The 20,437-nt window shown below is 43.9% G+C and overlaps 1 protein-coding gene across 1 annotated transcript in view; it reads left to right on the top strand.

Moving 5' to 3' along the window:
* Positions 1-20,437, top strand: part of ENPP1 (ectonucleotide pyrophosphatase/phosphodiesterase 1) — a 194,996-nt gene that overhangs the window by 82,081 nt on the left and 92,478 nt on the right. Inside the window, exons 2-6 of the mRNA XM_082250115.1 lie at positions 6,318-6,390; positions 11,419-11,535; positions 13,823-13,948; positions 18,690-18,750; positions 19,023-19,120. Of these exons, the coding sequence (XP_082106241.1) occupies positions 6,318-6,390; positions 11,419-11,535; positions 13,823-13,948; positions 18,690-18,750; positions 19,023-19,120 (475 nt within the window). The remainder of the gene's footprint in view (positions 1-6,317; positions 6,391-11,418; positions 11,536-13,822; positions 13,949-18,689; positions 18,751-19,022; positions 19,121-20,437) is intronic.

Below are 20,437 nucleotides of genomic sequence, written 5' to 3' on the forward strand. Positions count from 1 at the left end.
GTGGTGTGCTACTGGCAGATGTGCTGCAAGGACCTGGGACACCCTTCGCTATACCATCATCCCTGTCATTGGAGGCTGCTGAGAGGTCATGAGGTATAGCGGGGGGTAGACTGAGGTGAGTAAGGAGGAGGAACAGAATTGCATCCTTTTTGTGTGGCTTTCAGGTGCTTTTGCTCTTGAGTGGTGGGAGGCTAAATGCCTTGTCAAGCATGTGGTACCCAAATGGCTGGTATTTTTGCCATGCTTGATGTGCTTGAGACAAAGTTTGCAAATTGCAACAGAGCGATCGGCTGCACGTGTGCTAAAAAAGGCCCAGACAGCTGAGCTAGAGTGGCTGTTCTCTACTCTTCCATGATGGCTGCCTCGTTGGGGTTGTGTCTCACCCTCACTTTCCTCCTCTGCTCTATCTGGCACCCAAGTCGCGTCAGTGATCTCATCATCATCATAATCATCTCCTCCATCCTCATTACCACTGGAGACAACTTGGCAATGTGCTTCGGCTGGGGGGACATGACTGCAATACCAGTGTTCTCCCCTCTTTGGAGGCTCACATTCCTACTTTCCTCAACCTCAGAACCAACATATGAATCAAGTAATGGCTGTGCATCGTCAAGGTGCAAGTGGCTGATGCTGTGTTCAAATAACTTAGTTAACTCCTCCATGTCTGATGCTGGGGCTATGGCAGGAATGGCTGTGGACAAGGAGGCAGATTTAGCCACTCTGGAAGCTGTAGTGGACTGTGCACTAGTCTCTACTAGGGTGATGGAGGATGAGGATGGTTTAGTAAGCCAGTCCACCACCTCCTTTGCATGCTGTGGCTGGACAGCACAGGCATCACCAAACAGAGGAAATGAGGCCCTGCCTGAGGACTGACCATGTCCACCTTTGCCTGTGGACACATACGCTGCTGGCCTCCTCACAGTGCCATGGGAAGGTCTGCCTCTCCTTGTTGGCCTCCCAGACATGATGGGAAGGTGCTTATTACCAAAATGTAATAAAGATGTGGAAATGTGTACTTAGATGCAATTTTATCAATGGAAAGTAGTGTTTGGTGCACTTTAACCTGAATACTCAATACACAGGCACTCCACCGACACACTACAATATACTGCAGTAAAACTGCACTAACACACAGAAATATATTGCGTTAAACGTTCACTGTTTACTTGTTTAATGTTCCCCAATGTGCTTGATATGTGTACCACTCTTGTTCCTACAGATGCATGGAATTGTACTTATACATTGCAGCTCTTTCTTTGTGATTTTCTTGCAATAAAAATAACAATTGAAAAAAATATTCTGCACTGTAAATATCATAAAGTACTATTAGCTGTATTTAACAAGGCATACTTATACACTGGCCACTTTATTAAAGAAGAACTGCAGTCTGCAAACATAATTTGTAATAAAAACATATTGACCATTCTGAAGCTCCCCTTCAACCACTGTGCAAATTATTTTATATATACTGTGATTCTGTACTTGCCAAATATGCTGAAAACCTCCCTCCAGTAAGCCTGGATGCAGCCATTTTAACTGTGGGCAGCTGAAACTGCTGCCTGTTCACTTCCTGGATTTACACAGACACACACACATACATTCCAGACATACACACACATATATATATAGACAGGCACACTGCTTACCCGCACATTTCTCCACTCTGAATGAACACATATAGATCTCTGCAGTCTCCTGTTATCTCCGCCCTCATCTAGCCCCCTCCATCTCTGCAGCTCTCCTTTGCTCTCCTATGACTCACCCCTCCTCCCTTGCTGGAAAACTCTAACGAGAGTGAAAGAGAGAGCTGTGCATTATGTCATTGGCCTAGGCTAATTTCCAGACAAGAAAAAGGAAGTGGGCTGTAATAGGTATTTCCTGGCAGAAAAAAAAATGTTTTATTATCAAAAGTTAAACCACCAAGGGCAGAAGATTTAATAGATTGAAAGATGAAAAAATGACTGAAGGTCCGCTTTAAGTACATCTTGCTAGTACCGGGTTGGACGCCCTTTTGCCTTCAGAACTCCCTAATTCATTGTGGCATGGACTCAACAAGGTGTTGTAAACATTCCTCCGAGATTTTGGTCCATATTGACATGATAGCATCACGCAATTGCTGCTGATTTGTTGGCTGCACATCCATGATGCAAATCTTCCACCAAATCCCAAAGGTGCTCTATTGGTATGAGATCTGGTGAGTGTGGAGGCCATTGGAGTACAGTGAACTCATTGTCCTGTTCAAGAAACCGTTTTGAGATGATTTGAGCTTTGTGACATGGTGCATTATCCTGCTGGAAGTAGCCATCAGAAGATGGGTACACTGTAGTCATAAAGGGATGGACATGGTCAGCAACAATACTCAGTTAGGCCATGTCATTTAAACGATGCTCAATTGGTACTAAGGGGCCCAAAGTGTGCCAAGTAAATAGCCCCTACGCCATTACACCACCACCAGCCTAAATTGTTGATACAAGGCAGGATGGATCCATACTTTCATGTTGTTTATGCCAAATTCTGACCTTACCATCTGAATGTCACAGCTGAAATCGAGACTCATCAGATCAGGCAACGATTTTTCCAATCTTCTATTGTCCAATGTTGGTGAGCCTGTGCGAATTGTAGCCTCAGTTTCCTCTTCTTAACTGACAGGAGTGGCACCCGTTGTGGTCTTCTGATGCTGTAGCCCATCTCCTTCAAGGTTTGAGGTGTTCAGAGATGGTATTCTGCATGCCTTGGTTGTAATGAGTGGTTATTTGAGTTATTGTTGCCTTTCTAGCATAAAAACAATTGAACAAGTGTACCTAATAAAGTGGCTGGTGAGTATATATTAACTACCAAAAATAATTCATCATCTACTGCTCTAAATTCAATAGATTTAGTTTTGGCAAATTACCAACATCCAGGCGCTACAGCCTTAGTGTAAAGGAAATAAAACAATTGAATTAAAATCTAGCCACTTGACCTCTCTGTTTATACAAAAACTCCCTGGAGTTGAGGAATGATTAGCCTTCTGCAGTGCCTGTGAGGTCATTTCCCGCCCAATTGCGTGTCACTTCTTGTATGCTGGCTTGTTGGAATCTGCTGTACAACCTCTCCGCACTGAACATTGTTTCTCCAGCTGATTCTGGCCTCTTTCTTGGAATCACCTGTTTATCCAGCCATTCTGGCAGTGCCTAAAGTGTAAAGTGTATGCTTTATTTTCATCTTTACGGTGTCACAGTAAAGTGACCCTATGTGCTCAATAAACCTTTTTTAGCTGCTTGCCGACCATATAACTTGCATATACAGTAGCAAGGCAGCTCTGCTGCACAGGATCACCTAGTACGTAAACCTGCACTGCTGGGTCTGGGGCACGGGTGCGTGCTGCCGGCGGCCCGCCCCCGCTGTGATTAGAAACGGCGGGAGTTGATTGGTGGGTACGGTGGACTCTATGTCCACCAGCACTCGCCGATGCTTTGGTACACAGGCAGAACAGCAGTCTGCCCATGTAAACAAGGCAGATCATTGTTCTGTCAGTACAGAACGCATAGGTCCTGTGTCTCTGCTAAGCAGGGGCACCCATCCATGCCTTCCTCGCCTTCCTCTAGTACAAGCAGCTCCCCCACAGTGGTAACCTTTTGATCGCCGCTGTTGTTAACCCCTTCCCAGGCAGTGTCATTAGTACAGTGACAGAGCATATCTTTTTGTCCTGACTGTCCGCCGCAATATCGCAATCCTGCTATAATTCGCTGATTGCCGCCATTACTAGTAAAAAAAACCCAAAAAAATTAAATCGTTTGTAGACACTATAACTTTTGCGCAAACCAATCAATATACTCTTAGGCCCCTTTCACACTGGCTTTCCTATCAGGTCCTCCTGTCAGTTTTTCAGGCGGACCTGATCAGATGCTCCATGCACCCCTATGGAACAGAGGATTTCAGGGGTGATGTGTCTGTTGACACCCGCTGCTATCTGATCTGATCCTGTCCGTGAAATCCAGACGGATGGTAACCCTATTTTCCATCCGTCTGGAGGATTGGATCGGATGAAAACAGACAGGCGGTCCGTTTTCATCCGATCTCCCATAGAGGAGAGCGGGGATCTGACAGCTCTGTCTCTGAAAAGTAAATGGAGATGGACCTGTCATCTGCCTGCTCAGCGGGGATCGGCGGATCGATCCCTGCTGAGCAAAACAGAGTCCGCCGGGTGGAAAGCCCATGTGTATGGACCCTTATTGTAGCAGAATACATATTGGCTTAAATTATGAAGAAATTTGATTTTTTAAAATTTTCTGTTGGATATGTTTTATATCAGAAAGTAAAAAATGTTGTTTTTTTTTTTCCAAAATTGTCAGTCTTTTTTTGTTTATAGCGCAAAAAATAAAACTGCAGAAGTGATCAAATACCACCAAACGAAAGCTCTGTTTGTGGGGGAAAAAAGGACATACATTTTTATTTGGGTACAGTGTCACACAAACGCGCAATTGTCTGTTAAAGTAATGCAGTGCCGTATTGCGAACAATGTCTTGGTCATGAAGGGGGTATATCTTCCAGGGGTCAAGTGGTTAATGGACCCTGTGGATACATGCCTTATTTCATGAACTATTTATATACTGTAGAAACATTTCAGTCCATCCAGCTGAGCTCATTACCTGTGATTTAGCACTATCTAGTGACCAACTACAAACAGATTTATTTTTTGGTCAGATTTTGGATGCACTTAAAGTGAGTCCTGTTTTAGGTGTAAGTAAAAACGTCAGCAAGCAAAATAAGTCATCCCATTAGTTGCTGCATGCTTGTTCTGGATCAGCAACTCAGGAAAGTTTTGAAGCCTTTGGACCATGATGAGAGCCTAGCAACTAACATATTCAACAGAAGGTTACCAATACTGGTATAGGTGCTGATACTAAGCATTTGCACGAGAACTTATAATTTTGAAAATGCTCCGATGCTAAAACTAAGACCTACACATATACTATATTACCAAAAGTATTGGGACACCTGTGTCTATGGGAATGTTTGACCATTCTTCCAGAAGCGCATTTGTGAGGTCAGGCACTGAAATTGGAGAGAAGGCCTGGCTCGCAGTCCCCGCTCTAATTCATCCCAAAGGTGTTCTATCGGGTTCAGGTGCAGGCCAGTCAAGTTCCTCCACCCCAAACTCACTCATCCATTTCTTTATGGACCTTGCTTTGTGCACTGGTCCAAATAATTTGGTGGAGGGGGGGGGGGGGATTATGGCGTGGAGTTGTTTTTCAGGGAATGGGCTTGGCCCCTTAGTTCCAGTGAAGGGAACTCTTAAGGCATCAGCATACCAAGCCATTTTTAACAATTTCATACTCCCAACTTTGTGGGAACAGTTTGGGGATGGCCCCTTCCTGTTCCAACATGACTGCGCACCAGTGCACAAAACAAGATCCATAAAGACATGGATGAGAGAGTTTGGGGTGGAGGAACTTGACTGACCTGCACAGAATCCTGACTGCTACCCGATAGAACACCTTTGGGATAAATTAGAGTGGAGACTGCGAGACAGGCCTTCTCTCAAACATCAGTGCCTGACCTCACAAATGCACTTCTAGAAGAATGGTCAAACATTCCCATAGACACACTCCTAAACCTTGTGGACAGCCTTCCATGAAGAGTTGAAGCTGTTATAGCTGCAAAGGGTGGGCCAACTCAATACTGAACCCTATGAATTAAGACTGGGATGCCATTAAAGTTCATGTGCGTGTAAAGGCAGGTGTCCCAATACTTTTGGTAACAGTGTGTATGCAAATTGGATACATTTTGAGCCGCATCCGATTTGCATGACATGTCAGCCTGCAGACTTTTTAATGGAGCCGATACAGATTGGCCACAGCATGTTTTTAAAGAGTTCGGTATGATTTTCAGGTGCAATTTCCATTGTTAAACACTGACAATTCGCACGTGAATCACACTGGAGGTGGCTGAAATGCCACTGTCAAAACCGGACTGCACAGATGTCACTAAAAATAGGTATCCGTAATTGGTATCGGTGAGTACTTGAGGAAAAGTATCGATAGTCGTACCCAGCCTTGTAATGGTATTGGTGCATCCCTACTATTGCACCCTATATAGTTCTTTCAATGCAGGTTTCCTGTAGGAGCTAATTCTTAATATCAGTAACCACTGGGTCTCCATCTGTATTGGTCTGCAGCAGACTGAGCATAGCTTGTTTGCTGTAATAACTCTTTATTGAATCAAGCCAGGGTTGAGATGTGCAGGCCATATTTTCGAAATCCTATATTTTATTAAGAAAAAAAAAATGCAAATATTTGCTTTGTGATTGTGGATTTTCCATTGTTTCTTTTTAGGTAATCTGCGTGGTAATCTTAACAGCCATCCTGGGATGCATATTTGGACTGAAGCCTAGCTGTTCCAGGGAAGGTACTAAAATAATAATTTTCAATAATGGGAACATAATGTCTTCCAGAAGCAGTTTGAGATAAAAGTGGTGCATATATTATCACATGAGAAAGAAAGTCATCTCCAGGGAAAGTGATAACAGGGGCTTATCAATAGTGTTTTACGAATACTTGTCCAAGAAACTATTAATAATGAACATTATCAAAGTACAGGTGGTTTTGTAATTTCCTTTTAATCTACAGTTAGCGGTAATCTGGAACAGGATATCCTTTATCTGAGGAAGCAAGTGTTAAAGTGCTCTTCCAGTGTTTTTCCACCACTTAACTATTATGGCTGTTGTGTTTCATAAGTCAGTACATAGGCAATGATTTTATGTACATTATCCATATCCTGCTTTGTGCATAAACAGGAGTAGTTGTCTACCCTCTATCAAGATGAGAAATGTGGAAAATCGTATTTAAAAGCCAATTAAGCAGCAATTTAGAAAACAATCCTAAGAGGAGTTCAACATTCACTGCCCTATCTAAAATGAAATCAATTATTTTAGTTTTAGACATACTTTAAATACAATTGCACAATCCTATTGCAAGGTTCATGGTTAGCTTTATCTGCATCTGCATCTTTGTTAAACCCAGGAGCCTGCATTCACTATATCTGGTCTCCCACAGTACACAGAACATGAAAATGCAATTATTTTAGTAAATATAAACTGTTAAATAACTTTTCTCATCGGCAGTATATAGTCTTGTGACTTCTATCAGTGTCTGGTTAAAGCTTGTAGGAGGAGATTTGGTCTCCTCTGACTGTCCTATGAGGGTGCAGGACCACTGACCCTCTGTCTGGACAGTGCTGATTGGCCCTGTGCTGATCACATGCACCCCCCCCAAAAAAAAAAAGAAAAACTCTCTAGCAATACACACCAAACTGAGCATGTACAGAGTGTTCCTAAGGCTCTGTTCTATCAGGAGATGGATTGGGGAGTGTGGAAGAAGGGGAGGATCAGAGAAGACAGGATCAAACATACCTTTTACACAATGCGGAGAATAAATCCCTTAGGTTCTACAGTGAGTATTACAAGCATGCTTTACTGCATATAAAGACTGATTTTACTGAAGAGGGTTTAGTAACACTTTTTAGTTAGTTATTTATTTTATCCTATAATCATCTACTCACATATAATGGTAGAAGAAAGAAAGAAAAAACAGGCTTGTAGGTGAAAATAGGTTCAAGCACTGACGGAATATAAAACATTGTTTGTAATATATATATATATTGTGACAGGAAGTCAGGTAAATCTGGGAATGTAGTCACTGAGAGGAGACACATTCCCACCTGCTTTGAAAAGTTCACTAATTATTATAGGGTGTCGGCTGCCAAAGGCAGCAGGAAGGTGTAAGGAGGTTGAAAGGCCTTCAGCTGTTCGGAATGAGGAAATTAAGGTCCAAAGAAAGTCTATGCATTGCTGCCTCCTGTCGCCGTGTGGGCTGGGAGAGGAAGGCAGACAAACTGCTGCATCCTGACGCCGTGTGGGTAGAGGACAGTCCTGTGTGCCCCCTGAAAGCTGTGTGAGCATGGGGAAGACCTCCTGAAGCGGTGTGCACTCAGGAGGGTAAAAACGAGTGGAGACGTCTCAAAGGTGAGAAGACGAAGTGTTTCTGTGTGAAAGAAAACAAAGGGACATGTTCAATGGACAATGTTTGTGCTGTGTGAAAAGAAAACAAATGGACATTTGAGTGTTTGCTGTAGGATCAGCAGTGTCGGCCCAACAGTAGGTTGGGAAGACTTCTTAGGTAGGTTCCAGCTGTGAGAAGGTAGACGCCCACAGCGGCCAGGATTTATTTTGTTTTATTTTATTTTGATGTTTTGCTGCATGCACTTGTTTGAAGAAATTGACCTAATAAACCAAACTATTGTTTTCAACCACTCCTTGGCTATCTCCCTGTGTGCCGACCCCCCCCAAAGGGGTCACCCATACGCCTACCACCGAGCTAATCCCTTACAATATATATATATATATATATATATATATATATATATATATATATATATATATTATTATGTATTTACACACACGCAAGCACACACACACTATAGTGTCAACAGTATTGGGACACCTGCCTTTACACGCACATGAACTTTAATGGCATCCCAGTCTATGGGAATGTGTCTATGGGAATGTTTGACCATTCTTCCAGAAGTGCTTTTGTGAGCTCAGTCACTGATGTTAGACGAGAAGGCCTGGCTCGCAGTCTCCACTCTAATTCAACCCAAAGGTGTTCTATTTGGTTGAGGTCAGGACTCTGTGCAGGCCGGTCAAGGTCCTCCACCCAAAAAACTCGCTCATCCATGTCTTTATGGACCTTGCTTTGTACACTGGTCCAAATCATTTGGTGGAGGGGGGATTATGGTGTGGGTTTTTTTTTCAGGGCTTGGGCTTGGCCCCTTAGTTTCAGTGAAGGAAACTCTTAAAGCGGTTGTAAACCCCAAAAAAAAAAACCTGCAAGACAAAGGCATAATGAGCTAGTATGCATCGCATACTAGCTCATTATGTATTACTTACCTTAGAACGAAGCTCCGACACGGACCCCCGGACACCGCTGCGGGCGCTGCCATGATCCCTCGGCGTCTCTTCCCGGTTCGGCGGCTCCGGCGCTGTGATTGGCCGGAGCCGTGATGACGTCGCTCCCGCGCATGCGCGTGAGAGTGATTTTCCGGCAAGCTCCCGGCAAGGAAAACTGAAGGTTTCCCCGGACCTTCAGAGCGCATGCGACGCTCGCGTGAGCGGCTGCATGCACTGCAAATATCTCCTTGTCGGTTTAGGAGATATTAATTGTACCTACAGGTAAGCCTTATTATAGGCGTACCTGTAGTTAAAAGTGTCAAAAAGCGGGATACTACTGCTTTAAGGCATCAGCATACCAAAACATTTTGGACAATTTCATGCTCCCAACTTTGTGGGAACAGTTTGGGGATGGCCCCTTCCTATGTGTCAACCCAATAGAAAACCTTTGGGGTGAATTAGACTGGAGACTGCGAGCCAAACCTTCTCATGCACATCAGTGCCTGACCTCACAAATGCGCTTCTGGAAGAATGGTCAAACATTCCCATAGACGCACTCCTAAACCTTGTGGACAGCCTTCCCAGAAGAGTTGAAGCTGTTATAGCTGCAAAGGGTGGGCCAACTCAATATTAAATTTCATATGCGTGTAAAGGCAGGCTTTCCAATACTTTTGGCAATATGGTGTGACTGTGTGTGTGTGTGTGTGTGTATATATATATATATATATATATATATATATATATATATATATATATATATAGTATCTCACAAAAGTGAGTACACACCTCACATTTTTGTGACAACACTGAAAAAATTACACTTTGCTACATCGTAAAGTAGTGAGTGTACAGCTTGTATAACAGTGTAAATTTGCTGTCCCCTCAAAATAACTGAACACACAGCCATTATTGTCTAAACCGCTGGCAACAAAAGTGAGTACACCCCTAGGTGAAATGTTCAAAAAGGGCCCAATTAGCCATTATGACTCATTAGTGTTACAAGGTCGCAGGTGTGAACGGGGAGCAGGTGTGGTAAATTTGGTGTTATCGCTCTCACTCTCTCATACTGGTCACTAGAAGTTCAGCATGGAACCTCATGGCAAAGAAGTCTCTGAGGATCTGAAAAAAAGAATTGATGCTCTACATAAAGATAGCCTAGGCTATAAGAAGATTGCCAAGACCCTGAAACTGAGCTGCTTCATGATGGAAAAGACCATACAGAAGTTTAACAGGACAGGTTCCACTCAGAACAGGCCTCGCCATGGTCGACCAAAGAAGTTGAGTGCACGTGCTCAGCGTCATATCCAGAGGTTGTCTTTGGGAAATAGACGTATGAGTACTGCCAGCATTGCTAGAGAGGTTGAAGGGTTGGGGGTCAGCCTGTCAGTGCTCAGACCATACTCCACACACTGCATCAAACTGGTCTGCATGGCTGTCGTCCCAGAAGGAAGCCTCTTCTAAAGATGATGCACAAGAAAGCCCGCAAACAGTTTGCTGAAGACAAGCAGATCATGGACATGGATTACTGGAACCGTGTCCTGTGGTCTGATGAGACCAAGATACATTTATTTGGTTCAGATGGTGTCAAGCCTGTGTGGCGGCAACCAGGTGAGAAGTACAAAGACAAGTGTGCCTACAGTTAAGCATGGTGGTGGGAGTGTCATGGTCTGGGGCTGCATGAGTGCTGCTGGCACTGGGGAGCTACAGTTCATTGAGTGAACCATGAATGCCAACATGTTCTGTGACATACTGAAGCAGAGCATTATCCCCTCCCTTCAGAGACTGGACCACAGAGCAGTATTCCAACATGGTAACAACCCCAAACACACCTCCAAGATGACCACTGCCTTGGTAAAGAAGTTGAAGGTAAAGGTGATGAACTGGCCAAGCATGTCTCCAGACCTAAACCCTATTGAGCATCTGTGGGGCATCCTGAAACGGAAGGTGGAGGAACGCAAGGTCTCTAACATCCACCAGCTCTGTTATGTCGTCATGGAGGAATGGAAGGGGACTCCAGCGGGAACCTTTGAAACTCTGGTGAACTCCATGCCCAAGAGGGTTAAGGCAGTGCTGGAAAATAAAGGTGGCTACACAAAATATTGAAACTTTGGGCCCAATTTGGACATTTCCAATTAGGGGTGAACTCACTTTTGTTGCCAGCGGTTTAGACATTAATGGCTGTGTGTGGAGTTATTTGAGGGGACAGCAAATTTACACTGTTATACAAGCTGTAAACTCACTACTTTACATTGTAGCAAAGTGTCATTTCTTCAGTGTGGTCACATGAAAAGATATAATAAAATATTGAGGGGTGTACTCACTTTTGTGACATACTGTTTATGTATGTATGTGTGTGTGTGTGTGTGTATATATATATATATATATATATATATATATATATATATATATATATATATATATATATATATCTTTGTTACTCTGCTTTTTTTTTTTTTTATATAACTTATATTCTATTTTTTATGTTACAGTAAACAGCTGCAAAAATAGGTGTTTTGAGCGAAAATTTGGGAGCTGTCGATGTGATATTGCCTGCGTTGAGCTTGGAAACTGCTGTTTAGATTATGAAGATCTATGCATACAACCAGGTAAAGAAGCTGATACAAACCTGCTGAGCAATTTGTGTTTTTCATTTGTGCTGGACCCCATTCTTTTATCTGTAATCCAGTGATCCTGGAACACATTTGCTGGTGATTCTGTAACATAACTTGTTGCTGTCACACACAATGAAAGAGTGATGTAAAAAAAGAAAAACAAAGTGGAAGTTTCTGAGAGCCACAAATTAGACTTAAAACCAGCAATGGAAGTTTGATCGTGATTGGTGATGCGGGAGGCAGAGAGAGACATCACAAGACTTTATAAAGTATATTCCTGCTACCCTTGATAGTGCCACGTGTACTCATTCTTCTGTGGCTTACTCCTCGTTCACATTGACTGCGGTTTTGAAATCGTGCGACTCCATCTAAAATTGCACTATTAAAAAGCTGCATGTCATTGAGACTGCGGGTGCAATTTGGAAGACATATGTGCGGCTTCATGCACAGATTTCTACTACACAAATTGCACCCAAAATGGCCAAAAGAAGTGCAGGAACTACTGTATTTTTTTCAAATCGATGCGGCACCGTAAGGTCGTTGCCGCACCAATTTGAACAGTGCAATTTCCGGCAATAGGGTGCATTTTGTCATACGATTTGACAAGTCTCTCTAATGTGAACAAGGGCTTACACAGGATTTAGATTTGGGTAAACTAAGAGAACTGGCCTAAACACAGTTGCTTTATTTACTGGTTAGCTTTAGCTTACTAAATGCTTTTACTTGCCTGGAATTTCTCATTAAAGTGTTAGTTCACCTTTATAGAAATCATATAAAGATGAACTAACACCAGACACCCCATCAAGCCCCCCCCCCCCCGTTCCCTCTGTACTTGTTCAATGTGACGGTGCAGATCAATCAGAACCCATCTGGTCCGCCCTGAAAACGCTGAAGAAGAAGAGGTAGAAGAGCAGGGATTGTAAATCCCCAGACCACTGAAACAGCTATGGGGCTGCTGACAGCTTGGCAACCCAGTGGTAAGTACAGTGGTACAGAGGGGACTGAGGGGCAATGCTGGGACAAGGTCACCTAGATCCCGGGACGAACATGCCACTGGTGCCCCCCAAAGATGTAAGAGCATCATGTTTCAGCAAAAATCCCCTCTCTCCCAAAACAAATCAAGCACTAATCTGCATGTTTACCCCTAAGCATAAAGTCCCCTTCCTCCCAGTACATATATGCCCCCAAGCTCATATTTTTTCATTCCACATATGCTCCCCGCACAGTTCCCTACCCCCCAAAACAATTCCCCCTTCTTCTTAGCACAAATCCTCTACCCCTAAAATTTCCCCTCTGAGCACAAATCCTCTCCCCCACTCCAAATCCCCCTCCCAGCACAAACTCCCCTCCCCCATTCCTCCATCCTAGCCCAAATCCCCCCACCCAAATTTCCCCTTTGAGCACAAATCCTCTCCCTCCCACTCAAAATACCCCTTCCCAGCACACACTCCCCCTTTCCCATTCTTCCATCCAAGCACAAATCCCCCTCCCAAATTTCCCCTCCTAACACAAATAATGCCCCGTAACATCCCTGCTAACACAAATTCCCCTCCTAGCACAAATCAAATCCTCTTCCTTCTCTAAACAAAAATCTCACCAGATCACCATTCCTAGCCCACCTCACCAAATTTCCCCTCCTAGAACAATTCTTACCTCCTACTGTCCCCCCAAATTCCCCCCTCCCCCTAATCTCCGTTTGGTGCCCCCCCACCTCAAATATTACCACAGTGTCCAGGGCAGCCGCCCTCCTGCCCACCCCTTGTCCCGGCCCTGCTGAGGGGGATAGGAAAGGTGTCCAGTGTTGGTTCATTATTACAGTTTATCTGTAAAATAGAACTAGCCCTTTAAAATGTAGGTGTAGGCAATCAGAGAATTCTTTGTGTATACTGAAAAGAATACAAAGCATTCTCTAAATGGAGGCAGTGCCAGGAAAGCCCCCCTTGAGGTCAGCATGCAGTGGGGCAGCCACCTGGCACAGGGCCCGAGGAAGGAAGTGCCAAGGGGTTATATGTTGGAACAGCCTGGCATCCAGTTGTGACAGGAGGGTTTTGGAGGCTGCTATGGGTATGTGCAGAAACCTTTAGTTGTTTTACCTTTAACTTTAAGCTAGGGCAGAGTTGCTACCTTCTCTCTTACTGTCTATTAATGATTTTATAACTAATTATAGGTCTACCACAGTTCTGCTATGAAAAAGAAAAAAAAATCTAAATAAAGTGAAGTAACCCAATGAAAAGAAGAAGCATATTTACTATTTCTTTAAATGGTGTGATTTGTTGTGCAGCTCGCATCTGGACGTGTGACAAGTTACGATGTGGAGAGAAGAGGTTGTCTAGCAGTCTGTGCTCCTGCTCTGATGACTGTAAAGACACAGATGACTGCTGTGTAAATTATGATTCTGTTTGTAGAGGTGAGTCAGTCTGGTAACAAACTGATTGAAAGCACCCGATGTGGATGTTTGAACTCTGTAGTCATAATGGCGTGACAACAAAATAGCTGCGATCACTTTTTACAGCAGGTTTGCCAATTTAAATAGCAATTGCTGACATCTGGGTCCCCTTTCCTATTCTTCTATGGATGGCTGCATATCTGCCTACATACACCAAGATAGCAGTTTAACTCTGTTGCAAATGTAGCACCCTACCAGGTAGGTGCTAGGAAAGTATAGTGGGCCTTGGCTGCCTAACAGCAAGGTCATGATTTTCAGCTTGGCTGTCATGTCTCCCAGGTGTTGCTATTGAGGCTGGGGAGTCTCCCCAGAAGGGTTCTCATTGGGCGGTGGAGGAAACCTAATCAGTGGCACATTCAGGCCTGTATCTACCCCAGAAAGGCAGACTCTGCCGCACAGGATTCTGGGAGTAGGTATAAGTCTGAGGAGAATGCATGACGCAGCGTCTTTGGCAGGAAGCAGAGTCCCAGGAGGGAGGGTACAGCTGTCTCTCCTCCTGTCAGAAGGATCGGGTGTCTCGGGTGGCTGCCTGAGAGTCCAGAGAGAGAGATGAGCTGAGTTGCAGAGAGGATCCGGTGTGCCGAGGACCAGTGGAGATAGAGGGGTTCAGTTGAAGGAAAGCATGTCAAGTTCGTGAGTACTGTAATCTGCCCCTGAGTGTCTGCCTAGTGTAGAGGGGACCACTCCAGTGAAGGTCCCAGGGATCCAGGAGCCATCTAGTGTCAAGGGGGTGCCTAGTGAGAGGACCCTGAAGTGTCAGAGGGGGTGCCTAGTGAGAGGACCCTGAAGTGTCAGAGGGGGTGCATAGTGAGAGGACCCTGAAGTGTCAGAGGGGGTGCCTAGTGAGAGGACCCTGAAGTGTTGAGGGGCACCAGCAGTTGGGCCCTGAAGAGTCAAGTGTACAGTGTTAAGGGTTGCAGCAGCACAAGAAGTTACAAGGAGCTACCTCAGTCAGTGAAGGGCTGGAGGGAGCCATTCGCAGGACTTTTAAGCTAGACAGAGTGCAAGAGTTACTACAGTCCTGGATCTTCTGAGTTAACCAAGGAGTTAAAGCGAAGTTTTAGCGCATTTCAGCAAAACAGTATTTTCAAGCGCCAGGAAGCGTTGGTCGGCATTCAGCTGGCGTCAGGACAGCGCTAACAGGCATTTTTCAATACAAAGTGTCCCAATTAAACCTAGTTGAACCAGAGAAGTATCCCACTCATTCCCTTCTCCCATCCCCATTATAAAATAAACAAAACAAACCAAAGATGCCGGAATGGTCATTGTCTCAGCTCTCACACTTGGGTTTTCAACTTAATTGTGTTGGAAGTGTTACCAGTAACAATGACAGACCCACATTAGGCCCAATGCCTGGAAATCCTGCTACACAAATATTTTTTCAGGAATGAGCCACAGCTTGCTTGCTTTATCGTCAACTCATCTAGAAATCCTAAAAAAGGTCTGAAATTGATGTCCCTTATGTACCTGAGCTGTATAGCCTTTTTTTAGAGCTGTATAGGGGTGTCCTAAGGATTATTTGAAAGCTACTAGCTTGGCTATGCAGTTGATGAGCATTTTCCTTTTGGTGTTATTCTAAATGTAAAATATGTAAATTATTTGCATAGGTTACAGTGATTGTAAAGGTCTGTTTTTATTTTTTTGATTTTAATACCAAACATGTTATACTTACCTGCTCTGCGCAAGGGTTTTGCACAGAGCACCCCAGATCCTCCTTTTCTGGGGTGCCCCGGCGGCGTCCAATCCTTCTCTTCATTGGGTGCACTCAAGGAGAGCCACTTTGCATGGGGGCACCTGTGCGGGTACGCTCACGAGTTCCACTGCTGCGTCCATTGACACAGACAGGAGGACTTGGCTCCCATCCCCCCGCTCCAGTGTCCTTGGATTTGATTGACAGCAGTAGGAGCCAATGGCTCCTGCTGCTATCAATCTATCTAATGAGGATCAGAGACGGATGGAGTCGCTGGGCTCATGCTCGTTGCTGGAACGTTCGGGTTCTGGTAAGAATAACGGGGGATCTGGGGTACAGCTGCAACCAAGAAGGTTTTTCACCTTAACCACTTGCCGACTGGCTAACGACTATTTACGTTGGCAGTCAGCCCCTCACAGGCAAAGCGACGTAGTACTATGTCGCTAGCCTGTGAGGCTCTAGGGAGCGAGCGCTCGCCACTGGAGGCGCGCTCCCGCTCGCTCACGGACCCCCCCCGCGCGCGAGTGACCGGCAGACCCGATGTCCGCCGGTCACTCGCGATCGTCGGTTACAGTGGGAGAAAGGCAGGCGGCTAATGTAAACAAAGCCGCCTGTCATTCTTCCCTGTGTAACAGCACAGATCATACGGTCCTGCTATGTAGGACCGTTGATCTCTGCTGTTACACACACAGCCACATCCAATCACAGTTAGAAGCACGCCCCTAGGGACACACTTAACCCCTCCCTCTCCAATAAAGTTAACCCCTTCCCTCCCAGTGTCATTTTTACAGTAACAGTGCATATGTATAGCACTGATTACTGTAGTAATGTCACTGGTACCCCAAAAAGTGTCAGTCAGGGGTCCGATCTGTCCGCCGCAATGTCGCAGTCCCACAAAAAAAATCACAGATCGCCGCCATTACTTGTTAAAAAAAAAAACAATAAAAATGACAAAAATCTTTCCCTTAGTTAGTAAAACGCAAATAACTTTTGCGCAAACCAATCAAAATACGCTTATTGTGATTTTTTTTACCAAAAATATGTAGCAGAAAACCAATTGGCCTACAATGTTAAAAAATTTAGATTTTTACATTTTTTTGGGGGGGGAATTTCATATAAAAATATGTGAAAAATATTGTTATTTTTTCAAAATTGTCGCCCTTTTTTTTTTTTTTATAGCGCATGATCAAAAATCGCCCAGGTGATCAAATACCACCTGTTTGTGGGGAAAAAAAGGACGCCAATTTCATTTGGGTACAGCGTCGCACGACCGCGCAATTGTCCGTTAAAGTCACGCAGTGCCGAATCGCAAAAAAGGCCCTGGTCAGGAAGGGGGTAAAACCTTCCGGGGCTTAAGTGGTTAATGGATGGAATGCATTAAGGTGAAAAACCTTGAGACTTTACAACTCCTTTAATAGAGTCCAAGTTGTGTTTACTGTCGTGTATTTTATAGAACTTTTCTGCCTTTTGATCCTTATCGGTTTCTCTAAAAGTAATCAATGCAATTTCAACTTTGCCTCAATAGAAATCTGTGCTGAGAGAAATGTTCCTCCATCTCCACGTCACCTCCATGTCAGTTGACTGACTTTCATGCTGATCATTTGACTTCAGCACTTTCTCAACTAATGACCAATGAAGTCAGTAAAGTCAGAGGGAAATATCCTTTCCAGAGGTTTGCTTTCAGATAATATTAGAACTTGTTAACTCCTCATCCCACCTCTGCGCCTCTTGTTTCTTATGACAAAACTGGTTACACAATCACTCCCTCTCTCCCAGCCCAACACCACTGGTAAAATGACAGCGCCAGTGGGAAATTATTGTTAAATATTCAGGAACACTGAAATACTCACACAGACACTCGATACAATATAATGTGCCTTACACATGCATGAACTTTAATGGCATCCCAGTCTTAGTCCGTAGGATTCAATATTGAGTTGGCCCACCCTTTGCAGCTATAACAGCTTCAACTCTTCAATGTTTGACTATTCTTCCAAAAGTCCATTTATGAGGTCAGGCACTGATGTTGGACGAGAAGATCTGGCTCGCAGTTTCAGCTCTAATTTATCTCAAAAGTGTTCTATAGGGTGCAGGCAAGTCAAAAACTCCACCCCAAAACTTGCTCATCCATGTCTTTATAGACCTTGCTATGTTCACTGGTCCAAATAATTTGGTGGAGTGGGGATTAAGGTGTGGGGTTGTTATTTCAGGGGTTAGACTTGGCCCCTTAGTTCCAGTGAAGGGAATTCTTAAGGAGTAATCATACCAAAACATTTTGGCCAATTTCATACTCTCAACAGTTTGGGGATGCCCCCTTCCTGTTCCAACATGACTGCGCACCAGTGCCGAAAGCAAGGTCCATAAAGACATGGATTAGCGACTTTGGGGTGGAGAAACTTGACTGGCCTGCTCAGAGTCCTGATCTCAACCTGATAGAACACCTTTGGGATGAATGCAAGCAGAGACTGCTAGCCAGGCCTTTTCTCCAACATCAGTACCTGACCCCACAAATGCCCTTCTGGAGGAATGGTCAAACATTCTCATAGACACACTCCTAAACCTTGTGGACAGCCAGATAAGTTGAAGCTGTTATAGCTGCAAAAGGTGGACCAGCTCAATATTGAACCCTGTGGATTAAGACTGGGATGCCATTAAAGTTTATGTGCGTGTAAAGACAGGTGTCCCAATACTTTTGGTAATATATTGTAGATTCAGAACTTTCTGCATGGAGTTTGCATGTTCTTCATGAGCTTGTGTGGGTTTCCCCTGGATACTTTGGCTTCCTCCCAAACTCAAAGATGTGCTGGTATGTTAATTGGCTCCTGTCTGTATTGGCCTTACTATGTGCGTACATGTGACATAGGAACCTTGCATTGTAAGCTCCTCAAGGGCAGGGGCTGATTTGAATTTACAATACATAAAGTCCTGCGTAAATTGTCAGTTCTATGCCTGTAATAAATAAATAAATAAATGGGAAATAAATGTTATTTTTGCTTTTTTACTGGAATTCAGGAAACAAAAGCTGGGTAGAAGAGAAATGCGATGACATACAAACACCTATTTGTCCAGCTGGGTGAGTTCATTGACGTATTTTTTTTTCATTTTTTTTTTGCGATTGTCAAGATAGCTACAGGCCTTTTTCTTTCTCTGTAAACTCTACCACTACAGTGTCTGAATGATTCATTTTACTATTCCTTCTGCATGTTGCAATTGGTTTTATGTGTGGCAAATTAGAACTAATAGGATTTTCACTCCACAAAAGTATCATGCAATGTTCACATACTAGATATCATCTATTCATAAATTAATCTGTTATGCCTGTTTTTTTGTTCTTGTTTTTTTAAGGTTCTCTAAGCCGCCAGTCATTTTATTCTCACTAGATGGATTCAGAGCAGAATACTTTCGTACCTGGAATGGACTTCTTCCTGTAATCAGCAAGCTAAGTATGTTGACAGGAATTACTGGTGCTGAGAGCTTATAGGAATATCAGAAGTCAGTATGGGCTGTAACTTATAAAAAATTTTAAATCTGCGCTAGGTGATAACCAGTAAAAAAAAAAAGTTTAGAAGCCGCACTCTGAATACAGACACCGAAAAGTTTAAAAGCATAAAACATATATATATATATATATATTTATATACACACACACACACACACACAGTATCTCACAAAAGTGAGTACACTCCACACATTTTTGTAAATATTTTATTATATCTATTCGTGTGACAACACTAAAGAAATAAATGACACTTTGCTATGTAAAGTAGTGAGTGTACATCTTGTATAACAGTGTAAATTTGCTGTCCCCTCAAAGTAACTCAACACACAGCCATTAATGTCTAAACTGCTGGCAACAAAAGTGAGTACACCCCTAAGTGAAAATGTCCAAATTGGGCCCAAAGTGTCAATATTTTGTGTGGCCACCATTAATTTCCAGCACTGCCTTGACCCTCTTGTGCATCGAGTTCACCAGAGCTTCACAGGTTGACACCGGAGTCCTCTTCCTCCATGATGACATTACGGAGCTGGTGGATGTTAGAGACCTTGCGCTCCTCTTCCTTCTGTTTGAGGATGCCCCACAGATGCTCAATAGGATTTAGGTCTAGGAGACATGCTTGGCCAGTCCATCACCTTTGCGCTCAACTTCTTTAGCAAGGCAGTGGTTATCTTGGAAGTGTGTTTGGGGTCATAATCATGTTGGAATACAGGCTTGCAGCCCAGTCTCCGAAGGGACGGAATCGTGCTCTGCTTCAGTATGTCACAGTACATATTGGCTTTCATGGTTCCCTCAATGAACTGTAGCTCCCCAGTGCTGGCAGCACTCATGCAGCCCCAAACCATAACACTCACACCACCATGCTTGACTGTAGACAAGACACACTTGTCTTTGTACTTCTCACCTGGTTGCCGTCACACACGCTTGACAACATCTGAACCAAATAAGTTTATCTTGGTCTCATGAGACCACAGGACATGGTTCCAGTAATCCATGTCCTCTGTCTGCTTGTCTTCAGCAAACTGTTTTCCGGCTTTCTTGTGCATCATCTTTAGAAGAGGCTTCCTTCTGGGACGACAGCCATGTAGACCATTTTGATGCAGTGTGTGGCTAATGGTCTGAGCACTGACAGGCTGACCCCCCACCCCTTCAAACTCTGCAGCAATACTCGCAGCACTCATACGTCTTATTTCCCAAAGACAACTCTGGATATGACGCTGAGCACGTGCACTCAATTTCTTTGGTAGACCATGGTGAAGACTGT

The sequence above is a fragment of the Pelophylax lessonae genome (genome assembly GCF_965119305.1).
Source record: "Pelophylax lessonae genome assembly, chromosome: 3".
NCBI lineage: Eukaryota > Metazoa > Chordata > Amphibia > Anura > Ranidae > Pelophylax > Pelophylax lessonae.